Source organism: Erythrolamprus reginae, chromosome 12, assembly GCF_031021105.1.
Source record: "Erythrolamprus reginae isolate rEryReg1 chromosome 12, rEryReg1.hap1, whole genome shotgun sequence".
Lineage (NCBI taxonomy): Eukaryota > Metazoa > Chordata > Lepidosauria > Squamata > Dipsadidae > Erythrolamprus > Erythrolamprus reginae.
This window is the reverse complement of record NC_091961.1, coordinates 4,950,015-4,975,304: the sequence shown is the minus strand read 5'-3', so window position 1 is coordinate 4,975,304 and position 25,290 is coordinate 4,950,015. Positions and strand designations below refer to the sequence as shown.

General features: G+C 42.2%; 1 protein-coding gene across 2 annotated transcripts in view; it reads right to left on the bottom strand.

Moving 5' to 3' along the window:
* The window catches only part of BIN3 (bridging integrator 3), a 129,340-nt gene extending 128,609 nt beyond the window's left edge, over positions 1–731 (bottom strand). The window contains exon 1 of one of the 2 annotated variants that reach the window (XM_070765682.1): positions 649–731. In XM_070765682.1, coding sequence (XP_070621783.1) covers positions 649–656 — 8 coding nt within the window. In that variant the 5' untranslated portion in view covers positions 657–731. Of the gene's footprint in view, positions 1–392; positions 502–648 lie in introns of those variants that run through there. The other variant, XM_070765683.1, reaches the window with a different exon arrangement.
* Between the last annotated feature and the right edge of the window lie 24,559 nt (positions 732–25,290).

Below are 25,290 nucleotides of genomic sequence, written 5' to 3'. Positions count from 1 at the left end.
TCATAGCCAAAAATAGTGTAATTACTTCTGCATCTCTACTTCGCGGAAATTCAACTTTCGCGGGCGGTCTCAGAACGCATCCCCCCGCAAAAAGCGAGGGAACACTGTATATTGTTCGTATTAACAATGTTGTAGGCCGCCCTGAGGGCAGCACAGAAATCAAATAAATAAATAAATTATATACATACACACACACACTGCACGAAAAAAATAAAGGGAACACTTAAGCCAACCAATATAACTCCAAGTAAATCAAACTTCTGTGAAACTATCCACTTAGGAAGCAACACTGGTTGACCATCCATTTCACCTGCTGTTGTGCACATTCAACTTTGTACAGAACAAAGTATTCAATGAGAATATTTCATTCAGATACAGCAGCGTTTCCCAACCTTGGCTCCCTGCAGCTGCTGAGGCGGACGAGCTCCTTCCTTCCTTCCTTCTTTCCTCGGCCACCGAGCGCCCAGTCAGCAACGCCGGCGCCCCGGAGAGGCTCCTTAACCCCATTGAAGCCCCCCTCACCTCGGCCCCCGCTTCCCTCAGACTCTTCCACGGGAACCGGAAGCCGCCGAATACCCCTCCCCCCCTTCAGCTTTTCCCTAGCGGGCCTGAAGGCGGAATACGCGCCCGCCGGGACCCCCCACTCACCAACTCATACTTTCCCTTCCGGTCTCGCGCCTCAGCCGGAAGCCGCAGGTCCCGGCGCTCGGCTCCGCCTCCCGGACGTGACGTCACACGACGGCGGCGAGGCTTGGCGGTGACGTCATGTGCAGGGCCGGGGAAGAGAGGTTGGGAGGAGAAAGGGGCGGAGCAAGAGGGAAGGCGGCCCGGGCTTGTTTAACTCTTTCGGTGCTGCGTCCGGCAGCGTCCGTAGCGGCCAGGTGTTTCCTCGCCGGCCGTGGAGGGAGGGAGGGAGGGGCAGCGATGGCTCTGCTCGGTCGAAGGGGGCGGCCGGGATTCTCCCCACAACACGGGAAAAGACAGGACTCGATTCCCCTGCCTTGGGCTGACTTGCTTCTCAGGCCGCCGCGCTTTGCACGCTTCCCCCTTTGCCGGAGGATGGATAGGGAGGTGGCTTCGGACTGCGAGGGGCGCCCGGCCCCGAGCATAAACTCTGCCCGCAGGCAACACCGAAGGAAAAGAAGGAGGAAGGGGATGGAAAGAAGACAGACAAAGAGAGAGGGGGGAGGGAAGGAAAGAAGGGAGGGAGAAAGGGGATGGAAAGAAGATAGAGAAAAGGAAAGAAGAAGGAAGGAGGGAGAGAGAGAGAGAAGAAGGGAGGGGATGGAAAGAAGATAGGCAAAGAGGGGGAAGGAAGGGAGGGAAAGAAAGGGAAGGAGGGAGGGAGAAGGGGGATGGAAATGGAGAGAGAAAGAAAGAAGAAGGAAGGTGGGAGGGGAGGCAGGAGGCAGGGGATGGAAAGAATATAGAAAGAGAGAGAGAAGGAAGAAAGGAAGGAGGGAAGGAAGGAAAAGAAAGGGAAAGAGGGAGGGAGAAAAGGGGTGGAAAGAAGATAGAGAAAAGGAAAGAAGAAGGAAGGGAGAGAGAGAGAGAAAGGGAGTGGAAGGAAGATAGAAAGAGGGAGAGAGAGAAAGAATAGAATAGAATTTTATTGCTCAAGTGATTGAACACACAAGGAATTTGTCTTGGTGCATATGATCTCAACGTACATAAAAGAAAAGATACATTTGTCTGGAATCATGTGGTATAACACTTAATTATTGTCATCGGGGTCAAATAAGCAATGAAGACACACTGAATATTAATAAAAATCTTAGGATACAAGCAACAAGTGACAGTCATACAGTCCTAAGTGGGAGGAAAAGGATGAGAGGAATGAAGAGAAAAAACTAGTAGAAATAGAAGTGCAGACTTAGTAAAAAGTTTGATAGTGTTGAGGGAAATATTTGTTTAGCAGAGTGATGGTGTTCAGGGAAAAACTGTTCTTGTGTCTAGTTTTCTTGGTGTGCAGTGCTCTGTAGCGACATTTTGAGGGTAGGAGTTGAAGGGAAAGAAAAGGAAGGAAGGAAGAAATCACCCTTCCCAAGTTCCCACATACATCAGGCCTTCTATAGATAGCGTGGCAAGCTGTTAATTTATCACCAGTTTCTGCACTTCTGACCCCCTGGCCAATAAATGTGTTGAGAGAAAGTTGATCAAAAGGGAATGACTGTTTTTTTATGGTTCTGGGGTTTTTTTTAGATTTTAAATTTAATTAATTGGATTTAAGATGTTGTATATTGTTTTATTATATGTTGTAAGCAGCCCTGAGTCCTCCCAGTTGGGTGGTATAAAAGTCCAATCAATCAATCAATCTGCACTACTGTTAATCTTCTCATCATTCACATCACCCATCTCTTCCCACTAATGATTGTATGACTATAACTCAGTGTTTCCCAATGATGGCAACTTGAAGATATTTGGACTTCAACTCCCAGAATTCCCCAGCCAGCACATGCTGGCTGGGGAATTCTGGGAGTTGAAGTCCAGAAGTTGCCAAGGTTGGGAAACACTGCTATAACTTGCATCTCCAACTTTGTAAATCTGTCCAACCAACTGTGCTTCCAACTCTAAATCTGTAAGCAAAAAATCAATGGGGAAAGCAGGATTTAACAATTAACAATTGCATAACTCATTTAGGAACTGCGGTAATTCACTGACCAACTGAGCCAGAAAGAGCATAAAATCTGATGTGACTTACTGAACAGCTGCCTTGTTTAGCAATGGAGATTCGCTGTCTCAATTGTGGACCTAAGTCGAGGCTCACCTGTAAAAGAAAAAATGTTTTCTGATCAAACCTTTCAGGAAGGGGATTCATAATAGAAACATAAGAAGATTGATGGCAGAAAAAGACCTCCTCGTCCATCTAGTCTGCCCTTATACTATTTCCTGTATTTTATCTTAGGATGGATCTATGTTTATCCCAGGAAATGTTTCAATTCAGTTACTGTGGATTTACCAACCACATCTGCTGGAAGTTTGTTCCAAGGATCTACTACTCTTTCAGTAAAGTAATATTTTCTCACGTTGCTTCTGATCCCAACTAACCTCAGATTGTGTCCCCTTGTTCTTGTGTTCACTTTCCTATTAAAAACACTTCCCTCCTGAACCTTATTTCACCCTTGAACATATTTAAATGTTTCAATCATGTCCCCCCCTTTCCCTTCTGTCCTCCAGACTATACAGATTGAGTTCATGAAGTCTTTTCTGATACGTTTTATGCTTCAGACCTTCCACCATTTTTGTCGCCCGTCTTTGGACCCGTTCAATTTTATCCATCTCTTTTTGTAGGTGAGGTCTCCAAAACCGAACACAGTATTCCAAATATTGTCTCACCAGTGCTGTATACAGTGGGATCACAATCTCCCTCTTCCTTCTTGTGATAGCTCTAGCTATGCAGCCAAGCATTCTACTTGCTTTCCCTACCGCCTGACTGCACTGTTCACCCATTTTGAGACTGTCAGAAATCACTACCCCTAAATCCTTCTCTTCTGAAGTATTTGCTAACACAGAACTGCCAATACAATACTCAGATTGAGGATTCTTTTTCCCCAAGTGCATTATTTTACATTTGGAAACATTAAACTGCAGTTTCCATTGCTTTGACCATTTATCTAGTAAAGCTAAATCATTTGCCATATTACAGACGCCTCCAGGAATATCAACCCTATTGCACACTTTAGAGTCATCGGCAAATAGGCAAACCTTTCCTACCAAACCTTCCCCTATGTCACTCACAAACACATGTGCAGAAGGCCTTGCACATGCGCAGAGCGTTAAAAGAAATGTTGGCAGGTGGGTGGGTGAAACCTTGCACGGCCGCCACTACCAATTCTCCAAACCACCGATGGCTGCCACTACTGGTTTGCCCAAACTGGGCCAAACAAGTAGCATTTCACCCATGAATAACCCCATGCATAAGAGGACTAGCATGCGTACTGTCACCATTTATTTGTATAGCCACTCTAATAAATTGTAATTTATTATTGTTATTATTCATTTCCTTCGTTCATGTCCATGTTCATATTCATACCTGCTATCTTGCACATGTTTGACACACTAATAAATAAATAAATGCATAAATAAATAATAAACCTATCTAAATAGTAAGTCTTCCTTATTCTTATGGTCTGCTAATGCTCCAATAGGCCAAATAATAGAATGGAATGGAATAGAATACAATACAATACAAAATTGATTAGACTGGAATAGAATAGAATAATGACTAGACTGCAATAGAAAAATAGAATGGGATAGGATAGGAATAGAATAATAGACTAGATTAGAATAGAACAATAGAATAGAATGGAATAATGACTAGACTGGAATAGAATAGAATAATGACTAGACTGGAATAGAATAATGGACTAGAATAGAACAATAGAATGGGATAGGATAGGAATAGAATAATAGACTAGATTAGAATAGAACAATAGAATAGAATGGAATAATGACTAGACTGGAACAGAATAGAATTCTTTATTGGCCAAGTGTGATTGGACACACAAGGAATTTGTCATTGGTGCACAAGCTCTCAGTGTACATAAAAGAAAATATACATTTGTCAAGAATCATGAGGCACAACATTTACTGATTGTCATAAGATATAACTAAGCAATCAGGAAACAATATGTAATATAAACTGTAAGAATACAAGCAACACATTACAGTCATAAGTGGGAGGAGAAGGACAATAGGAAGGGTGAGAAGACTAACAGTAATCGTAATAGCTAGGGGTCCAAAAACAAACCTCAGATACGGCCTTAAACTTGTTTATGCTTGTTCTCCCCTGTGTTGCAAAGAGCCTTGCGGAGTTACTTTGTCATCTTAATTGAAAGATAACACCTTACATCAGAATCACACCTGTCACTTTGGGCTTCTTTATTTTTGATGCCCTGACATGGATGACTTTATAATTGTGGGGTATAATTCTTGCCTCCTAAATGCTTAGGGTATGTTTGTGTGTGTGCCTATGTGCCTATTATCTTTTGACAGTATTAAAATTCTGCTTTATAATGAATAGGAAAGGAAAACAAGATAACCAGAGGAGTTCTGGAGATATAAATTACACAAAGTGCCTTGCCCTTTTCCTCTACTTAGCATTCAGTACCTTCCAGTTCTTCTAGCTATTTTGCATAAACCTCCCTTTGACACAACCTAGTATAGACTACCCATCCTTATTCAAATAAAAGCCAAGGGATCATTAAGTATGGTGACATTCCCAGTTATCTTTTTTGTCTTCTTCACATCTTCTGCAAATGATAGCCCCAAACTTCCTGCTGTTTATCCTTATCTGCCTCTATTTGGATTTAGCAACACTTGGGATTCCCAATCTCCCAAAATTTTGTGTGTGCTTTTTAAAAAAAATGTTCTCACTGTTTCCATATCTTTCAGATAATAGAAACATAGAAGACTGACGGCAGAAAAAGACCTCATGGTCCATCTAGTCTGCCCTTATACTATTTCCTGTATTTTATCTTACAATGGCTATATGTTTATCCCAGGCATGTTTAAATTCAGTTACTGTGGATTTACTAACCACGTCTGCTGGAAGTTTGTTCCAAGCATCTGCTACTCTTTCAGTAAAATAATATTTTCTCACGTTGCTTTTGATCTTTCCCCCAACTAACTTCAGACTGTGTCCCCTTGTTCTTGTATTCACTTTCCTATTAAAAACACTTCCCTCCTGGACCTTATTTAACCCTTTAACATATTTAAATGTTTCGATCATGTCCCCCCTTTTCCTTCTGTCCTCCAGACTATACAGATGGAGTTCATGAAGTCTTTCCTGATACATTTTATGCTTAAGACCTTCCACCATTCTTGTAGCCCATGTTTGGACCCATTCAATTTTGTCAATATCTTTTTGTAGGTGAGGTCTCCAGAACTGAACACAGTATTCCAAATGTGCTTTATTTGACTATGTATTGACACATTTAAAAAACATTTCCCCGTTTTCTTTCGAGATCATACAAAGTGATATTTAAAGCTTTGTGGCCCCTTTGGAATTTTCAATATTGCTGCTGAAACAGCAAACGTTGTTCACACAAATCCCAAAACTAGATAATCTTCCCCAAAAATAGAGGAATAAACAATTCAAATAAAGAAATCAATGATCAAGTAATTTTTTTTTTTACTCAACTCATTTCACTGATTTTTATTGACCTTTAGGACCTCATACAGAGAATAGATAATGTTTCAGGTTATATTGATGCAGAAATTGGGTTGTTGAATTTGGAACTCCAGAAAGAGGTCACAAACTTTTGAATAGCAATGCAGCCTTTCCATTCTGCTGCAGAATATTTCTGGACACTCTCGATTGAATTAATGTCTGATATTCAATGTGGGTTCCATACAGGTGAGCTGTATTCTAGAATTGGTCTGGCAAATGTTTTGTAAGCTTTGGTTAGCAATTCTCTGCTAACCAGTTCCTAAGTTAGCCTTATTGACTGAAGCTGTCAAAAGCCAAAGTTAACCTTGCACCTGCTTCTACAGTAGGGCATTAACTAGCTTGTGCTTCACATTGAAAGTTGAAAACAAGAGAAATGACAACTTTGGGCTAAGAGGAGACTTAAAGACATTAGATTAGATTAGATTAGATTTATTGGATTTATATGCCGCCCCTCTCCGCAAACATACATGCAGATAGCAGATATAGAATGCTGGTGAGACCACATTTGGAATACTGTGTTCAGTTCTGGAGACCTCACCTACAAAAAGATATTGACAAAATTGAACGGGTCCAAAGACAGGCTACAAGAATGGTGGAAGGTCTTAAGCATAAAATGTATCAGGAAAGACTTCATGGACTCCATCTGTAGAGTCTGGAGGACAGAAGGAAAAAGGGGGACATGATCGAGACATTTAAATATGTTAAAGGGTTAAATAAGGTCCAGGAGGGAAGTGTTTTTAATAGGAAAGTGAACACAAGAACAAGGGGACACAATCTGAAGTTAGTTGGGGGAAAGATCAAAAGCAACATGAGAAAATATTATTTTACTGAAAGAGTAGTAGATCCTTGGAACAAACTTCCAGCAGACGTGATTGGTAAATCCACAGTAACTGAATTTAAACATGCCTGGGATAAACATAGATCCACCCTAAGATAAAATACAGAAAATAGTATAAGGGCAGACTAGATGGACCATGAGGTCTTTTTCTGCCGTCACACTTCTATGTTTCTATGAGGTAGTTAGGGCTTTGGGGTTGGTGCGGGAAATGAGACGTCGGCTGCAGGTTTGTTTTGTTTTTTGCAGTTTTGCAAAATCCCCCGATGCTGGATTTATTTGCTAAAGATTGCCAAATATCACAAAACATTTTAAAACCCCAGCTTCTTTTTCCCCAGGAGAATGATGTGGGTTTTCTTAGAAACCTTGGAATTCTTTTTCCTGTATGCGGCGATACTTCTGTTGTTATTGAAGGAGTACTTGATTCTTCTACCAGCATCCAAGCTGAACTTAATAAGTGTTTGCTTCAACGTTACCACTGAAACTAAGTACACCCTTAAATATTCAAATGGTTGCCACCACCTTAAGCTGGGATGGGCAAATCTTGAGCCTCCAAAGACCTGTGTGCTGTCCCTGGAACACCCAGCAAGCCTGCCAGCAAAATTTCGTCACTGATGCTAAGAATTTTCCTTAAAGTGATTTAAAAAAAAGAGTTTTGGCTTTGAGTGTGGAACACATTTGCACACACAAAACAAGTTAATATCGTGGTCAATGAAACTTCAGATCGTGCAGAATGCAGCTGCGAGAGCAATCATGGGCTTTCCCAAATATGCCCATGTTACATCAACACTCCACAGTCTGCATTGGTTGCCTATCAGTTTCCGGTCACAATTCAAAGTGTTGGTTATGACCTATAAAGCCCTTCATGGCATCGGACCAGAATATGTCCGGGACCGCCTTCTGCCGCACGAATCCCAGCGACTGGTTAGGTCCCACAGAGTTGGCTTTCTCCAGGTCCCGTCAACAAAACAATGTCATTTGGCGGGACCCAGAGGAAGAGCCTTCTCTGTGGCGGCCCTGACCCTCTGGAATCAACTCCTCCCGGAGATTAGGACTGTCCCCACCCTCCTTGTCTTTCGCAAACTCCTCAAAACCCACCTCTGTCATCAGGCATGGGGAAATTGATTACCCTGGGCTGTTTCCGCTTTATGTATGGTCTGTATGAGATGTATGATTGTTTTTGATATTAAGGGTTTGAAATTGTTTTAATGTATTGGATTTGTACTGTTTCTTGTTATGAGCCGCTCCAGAGAGGGGACGGCATACAAATCTAATAAATAATAATAATGAATAACAGTACGTCTCAAACCAACACCAATTGAGAAAATATATCCTCTCATGGACTGTGCAGAAGCAGATATGTTGACATTAAAATTAATTTAAGATCTCAGCATTTAAGTTTGCATTTTATTTGCTTGACAAGGGTATTTTTAAAAAAATCATAAAAATTATAAATTTTATGTTATAATTTTTATCTTGATCTATTATTCAGAATACACTAATGGCTGCAGTAAGCTACATCTTAACAATGATCTTTTTCTCTATCCTAAACAAGTGCAAAGTTATGCATATCGGGGTAAAGAACCCCATTTATACCTATGGGGACCAAGCTTTCTGAGACAACCCACGACAGGGATCTTGGGATTTTGGTGGACAGCTCAATGAAGATGTCAACCCAGTGCACAGCAGCAGTAAAAAAAAAAGCAAATTCCATGCTTGGCCTGATTAGGAAGGGAATCGAAAGTAAATCAGTAAGTGTTGTATTGCCTCTGTACAAATTGATGGTGAGACCACACTTGGAGTCCTGTGTACAGTTCTGGTCACTGCACCTCAAGAAGGATATAATGGAACTGGAAAAGGTGCAAAAAAAGGCAACAAGAATTATCAAGGAAATGGAGCCCCTCCCTTTATGAACCCAGGTTGCAATGCCTTGGTCTCTCCAGCCTTGAAAGACGGCGTTTAAGGGGTGACTTGATCGAAGTGAATAAAATCATGCATGGGATAGAAAAGGTGGATAGAGAAAAAATATTTTCTCTATCACACAACACTAGGACGAGGGGACACTTCCTTAAACTCACAGGTAAGAAAGAGAGGACAAATAAAGGGAAATATTTCTTCACCCAGAGGGTCGTTGGTTTATGGAATTCCCTTCCAGAAGAGGTTGTGACAGCTGTCACCTGGATAGCTTCAAGGCAGGATTAGACAGATTCAGGGATGCCAAGTGTATTGGTGGTTATTGAAACGGATGTCCAAGTGCCGCCTCTATGTTGGTTGAGGCAGGCAGGATTCCCTTGGGTACCATTTGTTGAGGGTCAGGGGAAAGGGATGGTTTTGCCTTCTCTTTCTGCTCAAAATCCCCATGGACAATTGGTGGAACACAGAATGCTGGACTCAATGGGCTTTGGCCTGATTCAGCCGGGCTCTTCTTAGGTTCTTATCTAAAGTTTCAGATTGATGTTAAGATAGTTACGTATGAAAAAATTAAATGAATAATATTTTGATTTTTTTTACTTAATGTTTAATTTTATGTTGATAAGTCTCTTTTCTACTTTTGCTTTTTCTTAGGGTGTTTTTTTTTTACCATACTGTAGCATTTTCTTTAATAAAACATATTGAATGGTTTAAGAAGATGCTTCATCTGTATTAGAAGCAGAATTGCATCACTTTCAAGAAGAACAAGCTTTGAATACCTAGGTCATTTCTGCTGCTTTCATTAATAATTCTAGCATTTATTCCCTCACATCTGTTGTTGGATAACCAGCTGTTTCAACAGTTGCTGGCTGTATATTTGCAATTTGATTTTTTCCCCAGCAGATAAAGGAGCATCTCCCATTGAAGGTCACACCAACAATCTTGCCTCTTCACAGCTAATGAAAAAATACTCAATTCGTTAAGACTTACAAAGTGGCGCTCAAGGCGGCAAGAGCCTTCTCTGTGGCGGCCCCGACCCTCTGGAACCAGCTCCCCCCGGAGATCAGGACTGCCCCCACCCTCCTTGCCTTTCGTAAACTCCTTAAAACCCACCTCTGCTGTCAGGCATGGGGGAACTGAGACATCTCCCCTTGCCTATGTAGTTTTATGTATGGAATGTTTGTGTGAATGTTTTTATATAAGGGTTTTTTTAGGTTTTAATGTAAAATTGTTATTTTAGACTTAATATTAGATTTGTCATTGTATACTGTTTTATCATTGCTGTGAGCTGCCCCGAGTCTGCGGAGAGGGGCGGCATACAAATCTAATAAATAAATAATAATAATAATTTATTAAAACAGGCTTCCCATAAGAAAATCAATCAGCATGTACCACAAGCCGACACATGTCACATCTGATTTTGTTTTCATCCATTCAATGTTAAACCCGCTAGAAACATGTTCAATTTTAAACTGGTTAAATGTTAGAATGTTAAACTCTAGAAAATGTTAAACACTCCAGAAATGTTAAACACTCTAGAAAATGTCCAGAGATACTTTACTAGAAGAGTCCTCCACTCCTTCACCCACAACAGAATACCCTAGGCAACTAGACTTATAATCCTAGGTTTAGAAAGCTTACAATGATGTCGCGTGAAACACAACCTAAGCATAGCCCATAATATCATCTGCTACAACGTCCTTCCTGTCAATGACTACTTCGGCTTCAACCACAACAATACAAGCACAAAACAGACACAAACTTAAAGTAAGCCGTTCTAAACAGGAAATACGACTTTAATAACTGAGTAGTTGATGCATGGAACTCACTACCTGATTATGTAGTATCATCACCTAACCCCCCAAAACTTTACTCTTAGACTGTCCATTGTTGACCTCTCCCGATTCCTAAGAGGTCAGTAAAGGGCGTGCATAAGCGCACCAGCATGCCTTCCGTCCCCTGTCCTAATGTTTCTCTCTTACTAGTAGCATGTATATAAATATCGTTATATCTTTGTATACTACCAATACGTACTTGACAAAACGAACAAACAAATGTAGACTTGCAACCCAACTGGACAGAGTTAAATTGGCAAGCTTTCTTCACTCATGAAATCTCCCAGAAATTGAGGAAACAATGTCAAAGGATTTTAAGGATCAAAATGGATCGATCCTTCCTTAGCCGGCTTAGCTTGGATGTATACATTGTGCTAAAAACTATAATATGTTTTGGGTTCAGCTTAGGACAATGTGTGAACTCTATTTTTGTGATTTGTGATCCATAGCTTCTGGTGTAGTGTATTACAGTATATCGTTATGTCTTATTATTGTAAGCCTCCCAAAGTCCATTTGGAATTGGGTAGCATATAAAAATTACAAACCAACAAACAAGCAAATAAATAAATAAGTTTCTACAAGAATGTGAAGGAAGTGTGGGGGTTTTTTGTTTTATTATTTTTATTTATTTATAATCTACACTGAAGATGGCTTTTAATTTCGTTGTACGAGGTACACTAACAATAAAGTAAAGTATACTAAATGCTCCAAACTCGACTGCAGGAAATACGACTTTAGCAATCGGAGTAGCTGATGCATGGAACTCACCACCTGACTCTGTAGTATCTTCACCCACCCTCCAAAACTTTACCCTTAGACTACCCACTGTTGACCTCTCCTGATTCCTAAGAGGTCAGTAAGGGGCGTGCATAAGTGCACCAGCGTGCCTTCCGTCCCCTGTCCCAATGTTTCTCTATCACACTAGTATTATCTATATAAACATTGTTATATCTTTGTATATTACCAATACGTACTTGACACAAATCAATCAATCAATCAATCAATCAATCTTCCAGTTAGCTGCCCATTAGGTTGGGGAAGCTTGGGATGGTAACAGGAAAATCGACCAGGTTTTATACACTGAAGGAGGGAAACGCTACTGTAAAAGTGGATCAGGTAAGAGCGAGCTTATTCTTACTCATGGTCTAGGGCAGTGTTTCCCAACCTTGGCAACTTGAAGTTATTTGGACTTCAACTCCCAGAATTCCCCAGCCAGCGAATGCTGGCTGGGGAATTCTGGGAGTTGAAGTCCAGATATCTTCAAGTTGCCAAGGTTGGGAAACACTGGTCTAGGGACTAGGTGAAAGCTGCATCACGGGTATGCGGTGATTACCGGGAAAAGATGCAAGTGGGGGAAAGCCCAGGATAGAAAAATTTGGGGAAGACGATCCAATGATCTAACCTTACGTAGGGTAGCTCTGTAGATCTAGCCCCTAGAAGGTATTTGTGCAATACTAGGAGCTCCATTACAACAGGCTGCCATGAAGTGGAAATGAGGGCAGAAGAACATGTCACACTCGGTTACTTAACGCATAGTTTCACACCCTTGGACTTCCACCCAAGTTTCTCCACCCTGGTTGCAGTTGCCAAACTTCACTGTCATGGATGAGTTTCCTTGAGCAACCACAGATTCCTGCTTTTGTTCCTCCGCTAGTACAGTTCATGGTGACCAGTCATGAAAATCCTTAGGTGGAGCCTTCCTTCCTTCCTTCCTTCCTTCCTTCCTTCCTTCCTTCCTTCCTTCCTTCCTTCCTTCCAACAGCTTGGAAGAGCCTGCCTACAGAGGTTGTGGCAGCTTCATCCCTGGAAGCTTTCAAGAAGAGATTGGACTGCCATCTATCAGAAATTGTGTAGGGTCTCCTGCTTCGCCAGGGGGTTGGACTATATGATCTACAAGGGCCCTTCCAATTAACGGATAAACAATCTGTTAATTTCTTTCCTTCCTTCCTTCCTTCCTTCCTTCCTTCCTTCCTTCCTTCCTCCCTCCCTCCCTTCCTTCCTCCCTCCCTCCCTCCCTCCCTCAACCTACCTACTTCCTCCCTCCCTCCCTCCCACCCTCCTTCCTTCCACTCTCCTTCCTCCCTTCCTTACTTCTTTCTTTCCTCCCTCCCTCCCTTACTTCTTTCCTTCCTTCCCCCTCCCTCCTTCTTTCTTTCCTCCCTCCCTCCCTCCTCCCACTCTCCTTCCTCCCTTCCTCCTTCCTTCCTCCCTTACTTCTTTCCTTCCTTCCCCCTCCCTCCTTTCTTTCTTTCCTCCCTCCCTCCCTCCTCCCACTCTCCTTCCTCCCTTCCTCCTTCCTCCCTTGCTTCTTTCCTTCCTTCCCCCTCCCTCCTTCTTTCTTTCCTTCCTCCCTCCTCCCACTCTCCTTCCTCCTTCCTCCCTTCCTTACTTCTTTCCTTCCTTCCCCTCCCTCCTTCTTTCTTTCCTCCCTCCCTCCCTCCTCCCACTCTCCTTCCTCCCTTCCTCCTTCCTCCCTCCCTTACTTCTTTCCTTCCTTCCCCCCCCCCTCCCTCCTTCTTTCTTTCCTTCCTTCCTAGTGGGTGGGCGAAGCCTTCCACCGCCACTGCTACCAGTTCTAAGAACCGGACAGAACTGGGAGTAACCCACCATGGCTTCCATCCTTCCCTCTCTTCAATTTGGTCTGCATTTCATTTGCTCATTCGTTTATTTAAGAGAGAGTGATATTTCTATTCAGACCGGCTTATAATTTTATTTAAAGAAACAGTAAGCAAACTGTTAAAACACATCTAAAACAGGGGCCCAACCAAATACAATTTCCTTCAGGGGGCAGAGCCAGGGGAAGGGAGAAGCTGGCTTTCGGTTCCCAAGTAGCCCCAGCCACTTGTGTCTTGACAAATCCCGAAGCGCCAATTGCAGGCAGAGATACTTGATGCGTTTTTCATCCAGACTGGTCCTCTCTTGCTCAAGAGATTATAAATGAAACTGTCACATTGGGTGCACGGTGCTCTGTATTTCCCCCTGGGGAAGGGTGTGAGAGGATTGCAAGGGGAAAGGCTTGGAAAACTGGGATTGGGAGCGTGACCAATTGGCAGAAAGGGCAGAATGCTTGTTGGGTGGAAGGTTGGTGGTGACGGGAAACAAACATTTTCCAACACTTTTTAACTTCTCCTGCTTGGCCGGGGGAATTGGACTAGTCACTAGATGACCTACAAGGTCCCTTCCAGCTCTGTTAATCCTGATTTCATAGAAATAGTCCCTGTCTCCTTGTGTCATTGACTTAACTTTTTTATTTTATTTTATTTTATTTTATTTTATTTTATTTTATTTTATAATTTAATTTAATTTAATTTAATTTAATTTAATTTAATTTAATTTAATTTAATTTAATTTAATTTAATTTAATTTAATTTAATTTAATTTAATTTAATTTAATTTAATTTAATTTAATTTAATTTAATTTAATTTAATTTAATTTAATTTAATTTAATTTAATTTAATTTAATTTAATTTAATTTAATTTAATTTAATTTAATTTAATTTAATTTAATTTAATTCAATTCAATTCATTCATTCCAATACACAATAATACACAATGAAGGTTATAGAGGATATAGTAGAGAAGAAATACGAGATATAGGAGAGACTATAGGACAGGGGACGGTAGGCACTCTGGTGCGCTTATGTACGCCCCTTACTGACCTCTTAGGAATCTGGAGAGGTCAACTATGGATAGTCTAAGGGTAAAATGTTGGGGTTAGGGGATGATACTACAGAGTCCGGTAATGAGTTCCACGCTTCGACTACCCGATTACTAAAGTCATATTTGTTACAGTCAAGTTTGGAGCGGTTAATATTAAGCTTGAATCTGTTGTGTGTTCTTGTGTTGTTGTGGTTGAAGCTGAACTAGTCTTTGACAGGCAGGACATTGCAGCCTATGATCTTGTGGGCAATAGTTAGATCATGTTTAAGGCATCGTAGTTCTAAGCTTTCAAGAGTTTGAAATGCAGTATGTATGAAGTACTGTATGTATCAAGATCACACGATGTCTTAATATCACTTTATAAGACCTTGATAAGGCCACACTTGGAATACTGTGTTCAGTTTTGGTCGCCACGATGCAAATAGGATGTGGAGACTCTAGAAAAAGTGTAGAGAAGAGCGACAAAGACAATTAGGGGACTGGAGGCTAAAACATATGAAGAGCGATTACAGGAACTGGGCATGGCTGGTTTAATGAAAAGAAGGACCAGGGGAGACATGATAGAAGTCTTCCAATATCTCAGGGGCTACCACAAAGAAGAGGGAGTCAAGCTATTCTCCAAAGCAGGGTAGAAGAAGCAGCAATGGATGGAAACTACACAAGGAGAGAAGTAACTTAGAACAAAGGAGAAATTTCCTGACACTTTAGAACAATTAATCAGTGGAACAGCTTGCCTCCAGAAGTTGTGAATTCTCCAACACTGGAAGTTTTTAAGAAGATGTTGGATAACCATCTGTCTGAAGTAGTGTAGGGATGATAAAATATTTACAAAATTTCAAAAAAGCATAAACAGAAAATCTACAGGGCAAAAAAAATCAATAAAATTTCCAGCAAGCTAAAATTTGCTATAAAATGTCCCAGGCTTTTTATATTTCATGTTTGGTGTGTATGTGCTGTATGGTTTTTAATTATTGGGGTTTTTATATATTTTTATTATTAGATTTGTCCCATTGTTATACTGTTTTTATTACTGTTGTGAGCCGCCCCGAGTCTTCGGAGAGGGGTGGCATACAAATCTAATAAATTATTATTATTATTATTATTATTATTATTATTATTATTATTATTATTATTATACACGTAAGCCATGATGGATAACACATTCAGCAATAAACTTTGGAAATGTTACAGCAAAAAGGGGATATTTTATCATATGTGGTGGCTCTGTAAAAAAATAATCAAAAGTACAGTCCTGGAAAGAAATAGGCCCAAATATTCTGACATTTTTGAAAATAAAATTGGAATTAAAACCCCAAATATTTTTTATTAAGAATAATTCCAAGGAATATATACATGAATGATAATAATTTATTAAGACATATGCTGACAGCAGCAAGAATACGTCTGGCACAACGTTGGAAAAGAGAAATATTGCTATTAATCCAGGTTCAAGAGACTATAATTAAAGAATATGAGGCATTGGAAAAAATGACTCTATATATTCACAGCAGAAGTCCAACCGAATTCAAGAATGGTTCTCTTATATACAACATATCAAGCAAGGCAAGCTAAGACACTTTAAACGATGGTTTTTGAAGAAAACAGAAACTAAATATTACTATTAATAATGAAAACAGAAATGAGTAATATTGTCCAAAATATAAAAATATTCAAGCAGCAATTAGTGGCTGGGGGGGGAAACAGGATGGTGGAAAAAAGAGAGGAAAAGGTTGGGAGGGAGGGAGGAAGAGGAGGGATAGAGAGAGAGAGAGAGAGAGAAAGAGAGAGAGAGAGAGAGAGAGAGAGAGGGAGAGATGGAGGATCCAAGCATTGGTTGCCAATCAATTTCTGGTCACAATTCAAAGTGTTGGTTATGACCTATGAAGCCCTTCATGGCATCGGACCAGAATATCTCCGGGACCGCCTTCTGCTGCACGAATCCCAGCGACCGGTTAGGTCCCACAGAGGTGGCCTTCTCCAGGTCCTGTCGACTAAACAATGTCGTTTGGCGGGACCCAGGGGAAGAGCCTTCTCTGTGGCGGCCCCGACCCTCTGGAACCAGCTCCCCCCCGGAGATTAGAACTGCCCCCACCCTCCTTGCCTTTCGTAAAGTTCTTAAGACCCATCTCTGCCATCAGGCATGGGGGAACTGAGACATCTCCCCCGGGCCTATACAGTTTATACATGGTATGTTTGCTTTTAATAATGGGTTTTTTAGTGTTGTTTAAATTATTAGATTTGTTCTTATATTGTCTTTGTTATTGTTGTGAGCCACCCCGAGTCTACGGAGGGGGGCGGCATATTTTATTTATTTTATTTATTTATTTTGTCCAATACACAATGAGGGTTTTAGTGGGTATATATCTATATACACATAGTAAAATACATGATGAAGGTTATAGAGGAGATACTCATAGTAAAATATATCTAAGAAAGAATAGAAAAGAAGATATAGTAATGGAACATATCAATGAAAGAATAGAAGAAGAGATATCGGAATAGAAGAAAGCTATAGGAGATATAGGAGAGCAATAGGACAGGGGACGGAAGGCACTCGAGTGCACTTGTACTCGCCCCTTACTGACCTCTTAGGAATCTGGATAGGTCAACCGTAGATAATCTAAGGGTAAAGTGTTGGGGGTTTGGGGATGACACTATGGAGTCTGGTAATGAGTTCCACGTTTCGACAACTCGGTTACTGAAGTCATATTTTTTACAGTCAGGTTTGGAGCAGTTAATATTACGTATAAACAAACAAACAAACAAACAAATAAATAAATTGACTGGACCTCTAGGGAGATCCTTTTTGTCTTATCCCCCACCCAGAGTTCCCAGCCAGCCTGGCCTCCCTCCACCCCCCCTTGGTCCTTCCGGCCATCCCGCCCAGATGCTGCTCCGCCTCTCCCAATTGAAAGCCTCTGCAGATGTTGCTGAGAAAGCAGCCCAGCCGTTCCTTCTCGCCACGGCCTGTTGCGCAAGAGGCAGCCTGGCTTCTCCTTCACCTCTGCCTGTTGAGATTCCTGCTTGCAGTGTGACTAACTTCCAAAAAGCGAGGAAAGGAAGAGAAAGGAGGTGTTTTGATCACACGGGGCTGCTTTGCCAACTGGGAGCGTGAGTCACCTGGGTTGCTGAACAGAGAATTCGTACCCGCGTTGCTCCCGTTTCTCTCGGCCGCTCTTCCTTCCCAGCCTCCTCCTCCTCCTCGTTTATGACATGAGGAAGATTGGAAAGACAATGACAATGACACTCAAGCGCAGTGTTTCCCAACCTTGGCAGCTTGAAGATATCTGGACTTCAACTCCCAGAATTCCCCAGCCAGCATTCGCTGGCTGGGGAATTCTGGGAGTTGAAGTCCAGATATCTTCAAGTTGCCAAGGTTGGGAAACACTGGCATAGAGGACAGGAGGCCCTGGGCACCCTCTTCACCCGCTTTGCTTCCGGTCGTCTTCCCAACATCTCCAGTCTGATTCACTCGAACAATGATGGCAAACCTATGGCCCAGGTGGCACGCGGAGCCATAGCTGCTGGCACACGAGCTGTTTGTTTGTTTGTTTGTTTATTCATTCATTCATTCATTCATTCATACATTCATACATTCTTTTATTTATTTATTCATTTGTCCAATACACAAATACATAGGAAGAAAAATAGACATGTAGTAATATATATAAGGGTAAAAGTGAACTTAGAGGAGAGGATATATGAAAGAAAGAGAATACAGTGTTCCCTCGATTTTCGCGGGGGTTGCGTTCCAAGACCGCCCGCGAAAGTCGAATTTCCGCGAAATAGCGGTGCGGAAGTAAAAACACCATTTTTGGCTATGGACAGCCAAAAACTACCCCCACGCACCCTTTTTCAAGGCAGCGCAAAGAGCCGGGCTTGAAGTTGGGGGCGGGGAGCGACGAAAGTGCGGAGGTCGGCAAAGATTGTTTTGAATGTTGGCTGCCCCCGCCCCCCCAGTGCCTCCGGCCCCCTCGCCGCTACCGCCTGCCCGCCCGATCCGCCCCTCTCACCGGTTTTCTTGGGACACGGGTTCTCCTGCAGCAGCGCTGGCGGCTACGGCTTCTCATCCTCCTCATTCGGCCAGTAGCCGCTCTGAGCGCTTTGAGAATGCCTGCCTCGCCCCTCTCACAGTCCCTTAGCTGAGAGCTATCAGCGATGGGGCTGCAGGAGAGGCGGGGCAGGCGTTCTCACAGAGAGGGAGAGAGAGAGGGAGAAAGAGAGAGAGAGCAAGAGGGGGGAGAGTGGAAGGTAGAGAGAGAGAGAAAAATGATAGAAAAAGGGAGAAAAAAAGAGAAATGAGAAAATGATTGAAGCAGAGAATGACAGGAAAGAGAAAGAGAGAGAGAAGTAACTCTTGGTGATGACGTATGATGTCATCAGGTGGGAAAACCGTGGTATAGAAAAAAAACCGCGGAGTATTTTTTAATTAATATTTTTTGAAAAACCGTGGTATAGCCGTTTCGCGAAGTTTGAACCCGTGAAAATCGAGAGATCACTGTATATATGATAAGTGAGAGAAAGGAAAGACAATTGGACAGGGGACGAAAGACACACCAGTGCACTTATGTACTGGCCTCTTAGGAACCTGGAGAGGTCAATCTTGGAGAGTCTAAGGGAGAAATGTTGGGGGTTAGGGGTTGACACAATTGAGTCCAGTAATGAGTTCCACGCTTCGACAACTCGATTGTTAAAGTCATATTTTTTACAGTCAGGTTTGGAGCGGTTCATATTAAGTTTGAATCTGTTGTGTGCTCTTGTGTCGTTGCGGTTGAAGCTGAAGTAGTCATTGACCGGTAGGACGTTGCATCATATGATCTTGTGGGCAATACTCAAATCGTGTTTTAGGCGCCGTAGTTCTAGGCTTTCTAGGCCCAGGATTGATAGTCTGCTTTCGTAGGGTATTCTGTTTCGAGTGGAGGAGTGAAGGGCTCTTCTGGTGAAATATCTTTGGACATTTTCAAGGGTGTTGATGTCTGAGATGTGGCATGGGTTCCAGACAGATGAGCAGTAGTCTAGGATGGGTCTGGCAAACGTTTTGTAGGTTCTCGTGAGTAGAGTGAGATTGCCTGAGCAGAAGCTGCGTAGGATCAGGTTAACAACTCTAGAAGCCTTTTTGGTGATATTGTTGCAGTGGGCTTTAGCACTTAGGTCATTTGATATTAGTATTCCAAGGTTTTTTACTGAGTGTGGGTTGGCAGTGAGAGATTGTTTATTCAGTTCGTATGTGCGGTTTGGATTCTTTTTGCCGATGTGGAGGGTAGAGCATTTGTTGGTTGATATTTGAAGTTGCCAGGTGTTAGACCAGTCTGAGACAAAGTCCAGGTCTTTTTGGAGAGTGAGTGTGTTGTCAGTGGTGTTGAAAAGTTTCACATCGTCGGCAAAAAGAACACAGCTGTTGTCCTAGCTCAGCTCCAACGTGCATGTGTGTGCTGACCAGCTGGTTTTAGGCTCACACCGAGGCTCTGGGAGGGTGTTTTTGGCTTCCAGGGAACCTCCCCGGGGGGGGGGGGGATGGAGGAGGGCATTTTCACACAGGTAGACACAACTTTACCTTGCTATTGCACAGCTGCTGCTGCCAAGTTTCACCTAACCTATTCCAGGAATATGTTCATATTTGCATCTGAAAAGGCCATCACTCTAAATTAAAAAAACATGCTTTGATTGCAGTATGTGTCAGAGGAGAAATCAGGAGAGCAGTTTCCCTTTCTTCTTCATAAATAAGAAATATTTCCTCCAATATTTGAGCTCATGTGCCTGAGGAGTGTTTAATGTTGGCTTAGCACTGGGGCCTGTACAGCCTATGAAGGCTGAATAAAATATGTGGACGTACAGCTGATTTTTACTTCCGGGTAAAGTATGTGTGCAATAACGGGGAAGAGCCTTCTCTGTGGCGGCCCCGACCCTCTGGAATCAACTCCCCCTGGAGATTAGGATTGCCCCCACCCACCTTGCCTTTCGCAAACTCCTTAAAGCCCACCTCTGCCATCAGGCATGGGGAAATTGATTCCCTTGGGCCGTTTCCATTTTATGTATGGTTTGTCTGAGATGTAGGACTGTTCTTTATATTAAGGGGTTTTAAATTGTTTTTAACTATTGGATTTGTACTGTTTTGTTGTTGTGAGCCGCTCCGAGTCTTCGGAGAGGGACGGCATACAAATCTAATTAATAATAATAGTAATAGTAATAGTAATAGTAGTAATAATAATAATAATAATAATAATAATAATAATAATAAGCATAACACACCAGACATCCTGATTGTGGAGAAAAAGAAAGTATGGATCATCGACATCGCAATCCCAGGGAACAGCAGAATTGAGGAGAAGCAGCTAGAGAAATTCGTAAAATACGAAGATCTAAAAATCGAGCTGCAACGACTCTGGCATAAGCCAGTGAAAGTGGTCCCAGTGGTACTTGGCACACTGGGCACAGTGCCAAAGGATCTCAGCGGATATTTGAAAACCATCGGAATTGACAAAATCTCCACCTGTCAATTGCAAAAGGCCGCTTTACTGGGATCAGCAAACATAATTCGCCGCTACATCACGCAGTCCTAGGTGCTTGGGAAGCGCCCCACTGGTGATGAAATATGAAATCCAGCATAGTGATCTCGTTTGCTGTGTTGTATTGACAATAATAATAATAATAATAATAATAATAATAATAATAATAATAATAATAATAATTTAAAAAAAATAAAAAATATACATAACAGTGTAAGTCCTCAATCAGCCATTCATGTTTTAGCCTAGCACAATAGGGAAGACAGCTGATGTAACAATAGCAATAGCATTGCTCTCTACATGGGGCTACCTTTGAAGAGTGTTCGGAAACTTCAGATCGTGCAGAATGCAGCCACGCGAGCAGCCATGGGTCTTCTCAGATATACCCATGTTTCGTCTACACTCCGTGGTCTGCATTGGTTGCTGATTTGTTTCCGGACACAATTCAAAGTGTTGGTGATGACCTATAAAGTCCTTGACTAAACAATGCCTTCTGGCAGGCCCCAGGGGCAGAGCCTTCTCTCTGGCGGCCCCGGCCCTCTGGAACCAACTCCCCCCAGCAATTAGAACTGCCACCACCCTCCTTTCCTTTCGTAAGCTTGGTTTTATAATAAGGGTTTTTAGTCGTTTTAGTATTGGATTGTTACATGCTGTGTTTTATCACTGTTGTTAGCCTCCCTGAGTCCACGGAGAGGGGCGGCATACAAATCCAATAAATAGATAGATAGATAGATAGATAGATAGATAGATAGATAGATAGATAGATAGATAGATAGATAGATAGATAGATAGATAGATAGATAAAGCTACTAAAGACCCACCTATGTCGCCAGGCATGGGGTAACAGAGATACCCCTGAGCACATATAGCTTTTATGAATGGTATGATTGTATTGTATGGTTCCTAATGATGGGTTTTAAAAATGTTTTTGTTTTCTTTTTAAATATTGGATTTGTATATTGCTGTGATTGTTGGGAGCCGCTCCAAGTCTCCGGAGAGGGGCGGCATACAAATCTAATAAATTAAATTAAAATTAATAGTCACCTTGCTTAGCACCTGAAATTGTGGCTCCACATTACAGTTTTGACCACATCACATTCCTCACTATATAATTATATAATTCTGTGTGATATGCATCAAACGTGTTCTTCGGGTATAATCCAGTGACCAAAATAGAAATCCTGACAACTGAAGTTCAACCAATCTGGGCATCACAAGGTTGGGGGAAGGAAGTGCTGCATTATTACCGAAGCCAGAGTTTCTTCATTTACGGGTAATTAAATTTAAATTCATTAAATGTATAGGTTGCCCAACTCCTGACATGCGCAGAAACAAAATCTCGCTGGAGCACACATGCGTGAAGGCTGGCGATGCAGAGCTGCACGCGCATCGTACTGGTAGCGCGCGGTAAGTAGCCACCCCTGCCTGCCTTCGCAACTGGAGATGCCTCCCAGGCACGTCCCTCCAGCTACAGGGCAGAGTGACCTTGACTCTTGGTTATTTTGACTATCTCTCCTCACTCACACAATTCCCCCCCACAGCACTAAATGTGGCAGGCCTGAAGATCCAAAGCCCAAGATGGTTTCCAGGCCTGACCGCCGTGTTAGGAAAAAAATATTTTATTACCGACCTTAATACATGATTTAGCTTTACTAGATAAATGGTCAAAGCAATGGAAACTTCAGTTTAATGTTTCCAAATGTAAAATAATGCACTTGGGGAAAAGGAATCCTCAATCTGAGTATTGCATTGGCAGTTCTGTGTTAGCAAAAACTTCAGAAGAGAAGGATTTAGGGGTAGTGATTTCTGACAATCTCAAAATGGGTGAGCAGTGTGGTCGGGCAGTAGGAAAAGCAAGTAGGATGCTTGGCTGCATAGGTAGAGGTATAACAAGCAGGAAGAGGGAGATTGTGATCCCCTTATATAGAGCGCTGGTGAGACCACATTTGGAATACAGTACTGTGTTCGGTTCTGGAGACCTCACCTACAAAAAGATATTGACAAAATTGAACGGGTCCAAAGACGGGCTACAAGAATGGTGGAAGGTCTTAAGCATAAAACGTATCAGGAAAGACTTAATGAACTCAATCTGTATAGTCTGGAGGACAGAAGGGAAAGGGGGGACATGATCGAAACATTTAAATATCTTGAAGGGTTAAATAAGATTCAGGAGGGAAGTGTTTTTAATAGGAAAGTGAACACAAGAACAAGGGGACACAATCTGAAGTTAGTTGGGGGAAAGATCAAAAGCAACGTGAGAAAATATTATTTCACTGAAAGAGTAGTAGATCCTTGGAACAAACTTCCAGCAGACGTGGTCGGTAAATCCACAGTAACTGAATTTAAACATGCCTGGGATAAACATATATCCATCCTAAGATAAAATACAGGAAATAGTATAAGGGCAGACTAGATGGACCATAAGGTCTTTTTCTGCCATCAGTCTTCTATGTTTGTATGTTTCTAATAATACTGTACATTAGAACACATTCCAGTATGGTATGCGTTAAGGAGATTAGGTCGAATATAATTCACGTTTGTAACTCCCTTTTCTTCCACAGCTGTTTCATCCTGGCCTCGCCTTCTCCTCCCAGGCAGCTTCTGTTCTGAAGGGCTAATGATGGGGCCTTCACATCACTTCCACCCTGATCCAGTGAGGGTACGGAACTGCCCATCCTCATGAATCATTATCAGATAAATCCCGTTCCAATCCGAAGGCAAGTTTGCTAGAAGAACAATACGTGCAAAGTGGCAAATACAGTGTTCCCTTGATTTTCGTGGGTTCGAACTTCGCGGAACGTCTATACCACGGTTTTTCAAAAATATTAATTAAAAAATACTTTACGGTTTTCCCCCCTATACCACGGTTTTTCCCGCCCGATGACATCATATGTCATTGCCAAACTTTTGTCTGCCTTTTTAAAAAACATTTTTTAAAATAAACTTTAATAAATAAACATGGTGAGTAATAATCTAAATGGTTGCTAAGGGAATGGGAAATTGTAATTTAGGGGTTTAAAGTGTTAAGGGAAGGCTTGGGATACTGTTCATAGTCAAAAATAGTGTATTTACTTCCGCATCTCTACTTTGCAGAAATTCGACTTTTGCGGGCGGTCTTGGAACGCATCCCCCGCGAAAATCGAAGGAACACTCTAATGCCCGTACCTTCACTAAACCATCCGAAAATGAATTGACTTCCAATTTATGTCAAGAATAAGAGGGTGTCTGAGCGACCTTATGCTTGGGGCTGCTCAGTTTGATGAGCAGTAATAATAAATGGGACTTGCAAAACACTAGTCACCTTATTCCAGAAGAATAGTTTTTTTCTGTTTAGGCATAATAAAAGAATAATAGAGTTGTTGTGGTTAGCTCTGGCCCAGCTCCTGCCCCAAGGACTGTGGATGTGGGGGAGACATCCACATGCTCCAGGCCTGTTTTGCCCCCGATGGAATCTGCTGATGAAGGCTCCTCTGACCAAGAAGACATGAGTGACAGGGAGGAGGAGAGTGTGGCAGGCAGCTCAGAAGGAGATCAATTATCTAGCTCCTCCTTGGACTCAGAACAAGAGTTAATGATACAGCCACGCATGTGGAGAGCGATGCATAGGCAGCAACAACTGAGAGATTATTATCAAAGAAAATGAGGCCACCTGTGGTTGGGTGGGGCTGTGGTCATTAGTGAGGCTGCTATAAAGAGCAGCCTGTGGGTTTGACCATTGTGGAGGATGATCTGATCGTTGTGTTTCGTGCCTGCTTTGCTGACTTAGACATTTGTGTGCTGATTTTTCCCTGCTTTGAAACTAAACCAGAGCAAAGTGTGTTTCACTTTGTGAAAGAAGAAGGACTGTGAATTGCCTCACAGCTGCAAGCTAAGTATCTCAGAACTGATAAGGGACTTGTACAAATTACCAGTTTGTTTGGAGACGAGTGCTCTTTGCTATACCAAAAGAGGGCTTGGTCTAAGGGAATTTTCATTATAAAGAACATTGTTTTGAATTTTCAAACGTGTGTGTGTGTCTGAAATTTGTACCTGTGAATTTTCGGGAGGATTCTACCAGAGAGCCCGACAGAACAAGAGTTGGAAGGGACCTTAGAGGTCACCTAGCACAACCTGCTGAAGCAGGAGACCCTATACCAGTGATGGAGAACCTATGGCAGGAGTGTCACAGGTGGCACATGGAGCCATATCTGCTGGCATGCGAGCCTTTGCCCGAGCTCAGCTCCAACGTGCATGTGTGTGCTGGCCAGCTGATTTTTGGCTCATGCAGAGGCTCTGGGAGGGTGTTTTTGGCTTCCAGAGAGCCTCCTGGGGGGTGGGGGGGTGTTTTTACCCTCATCCAGTTCCAGGGAAGCCTTTGGAGCCTGGGGAGG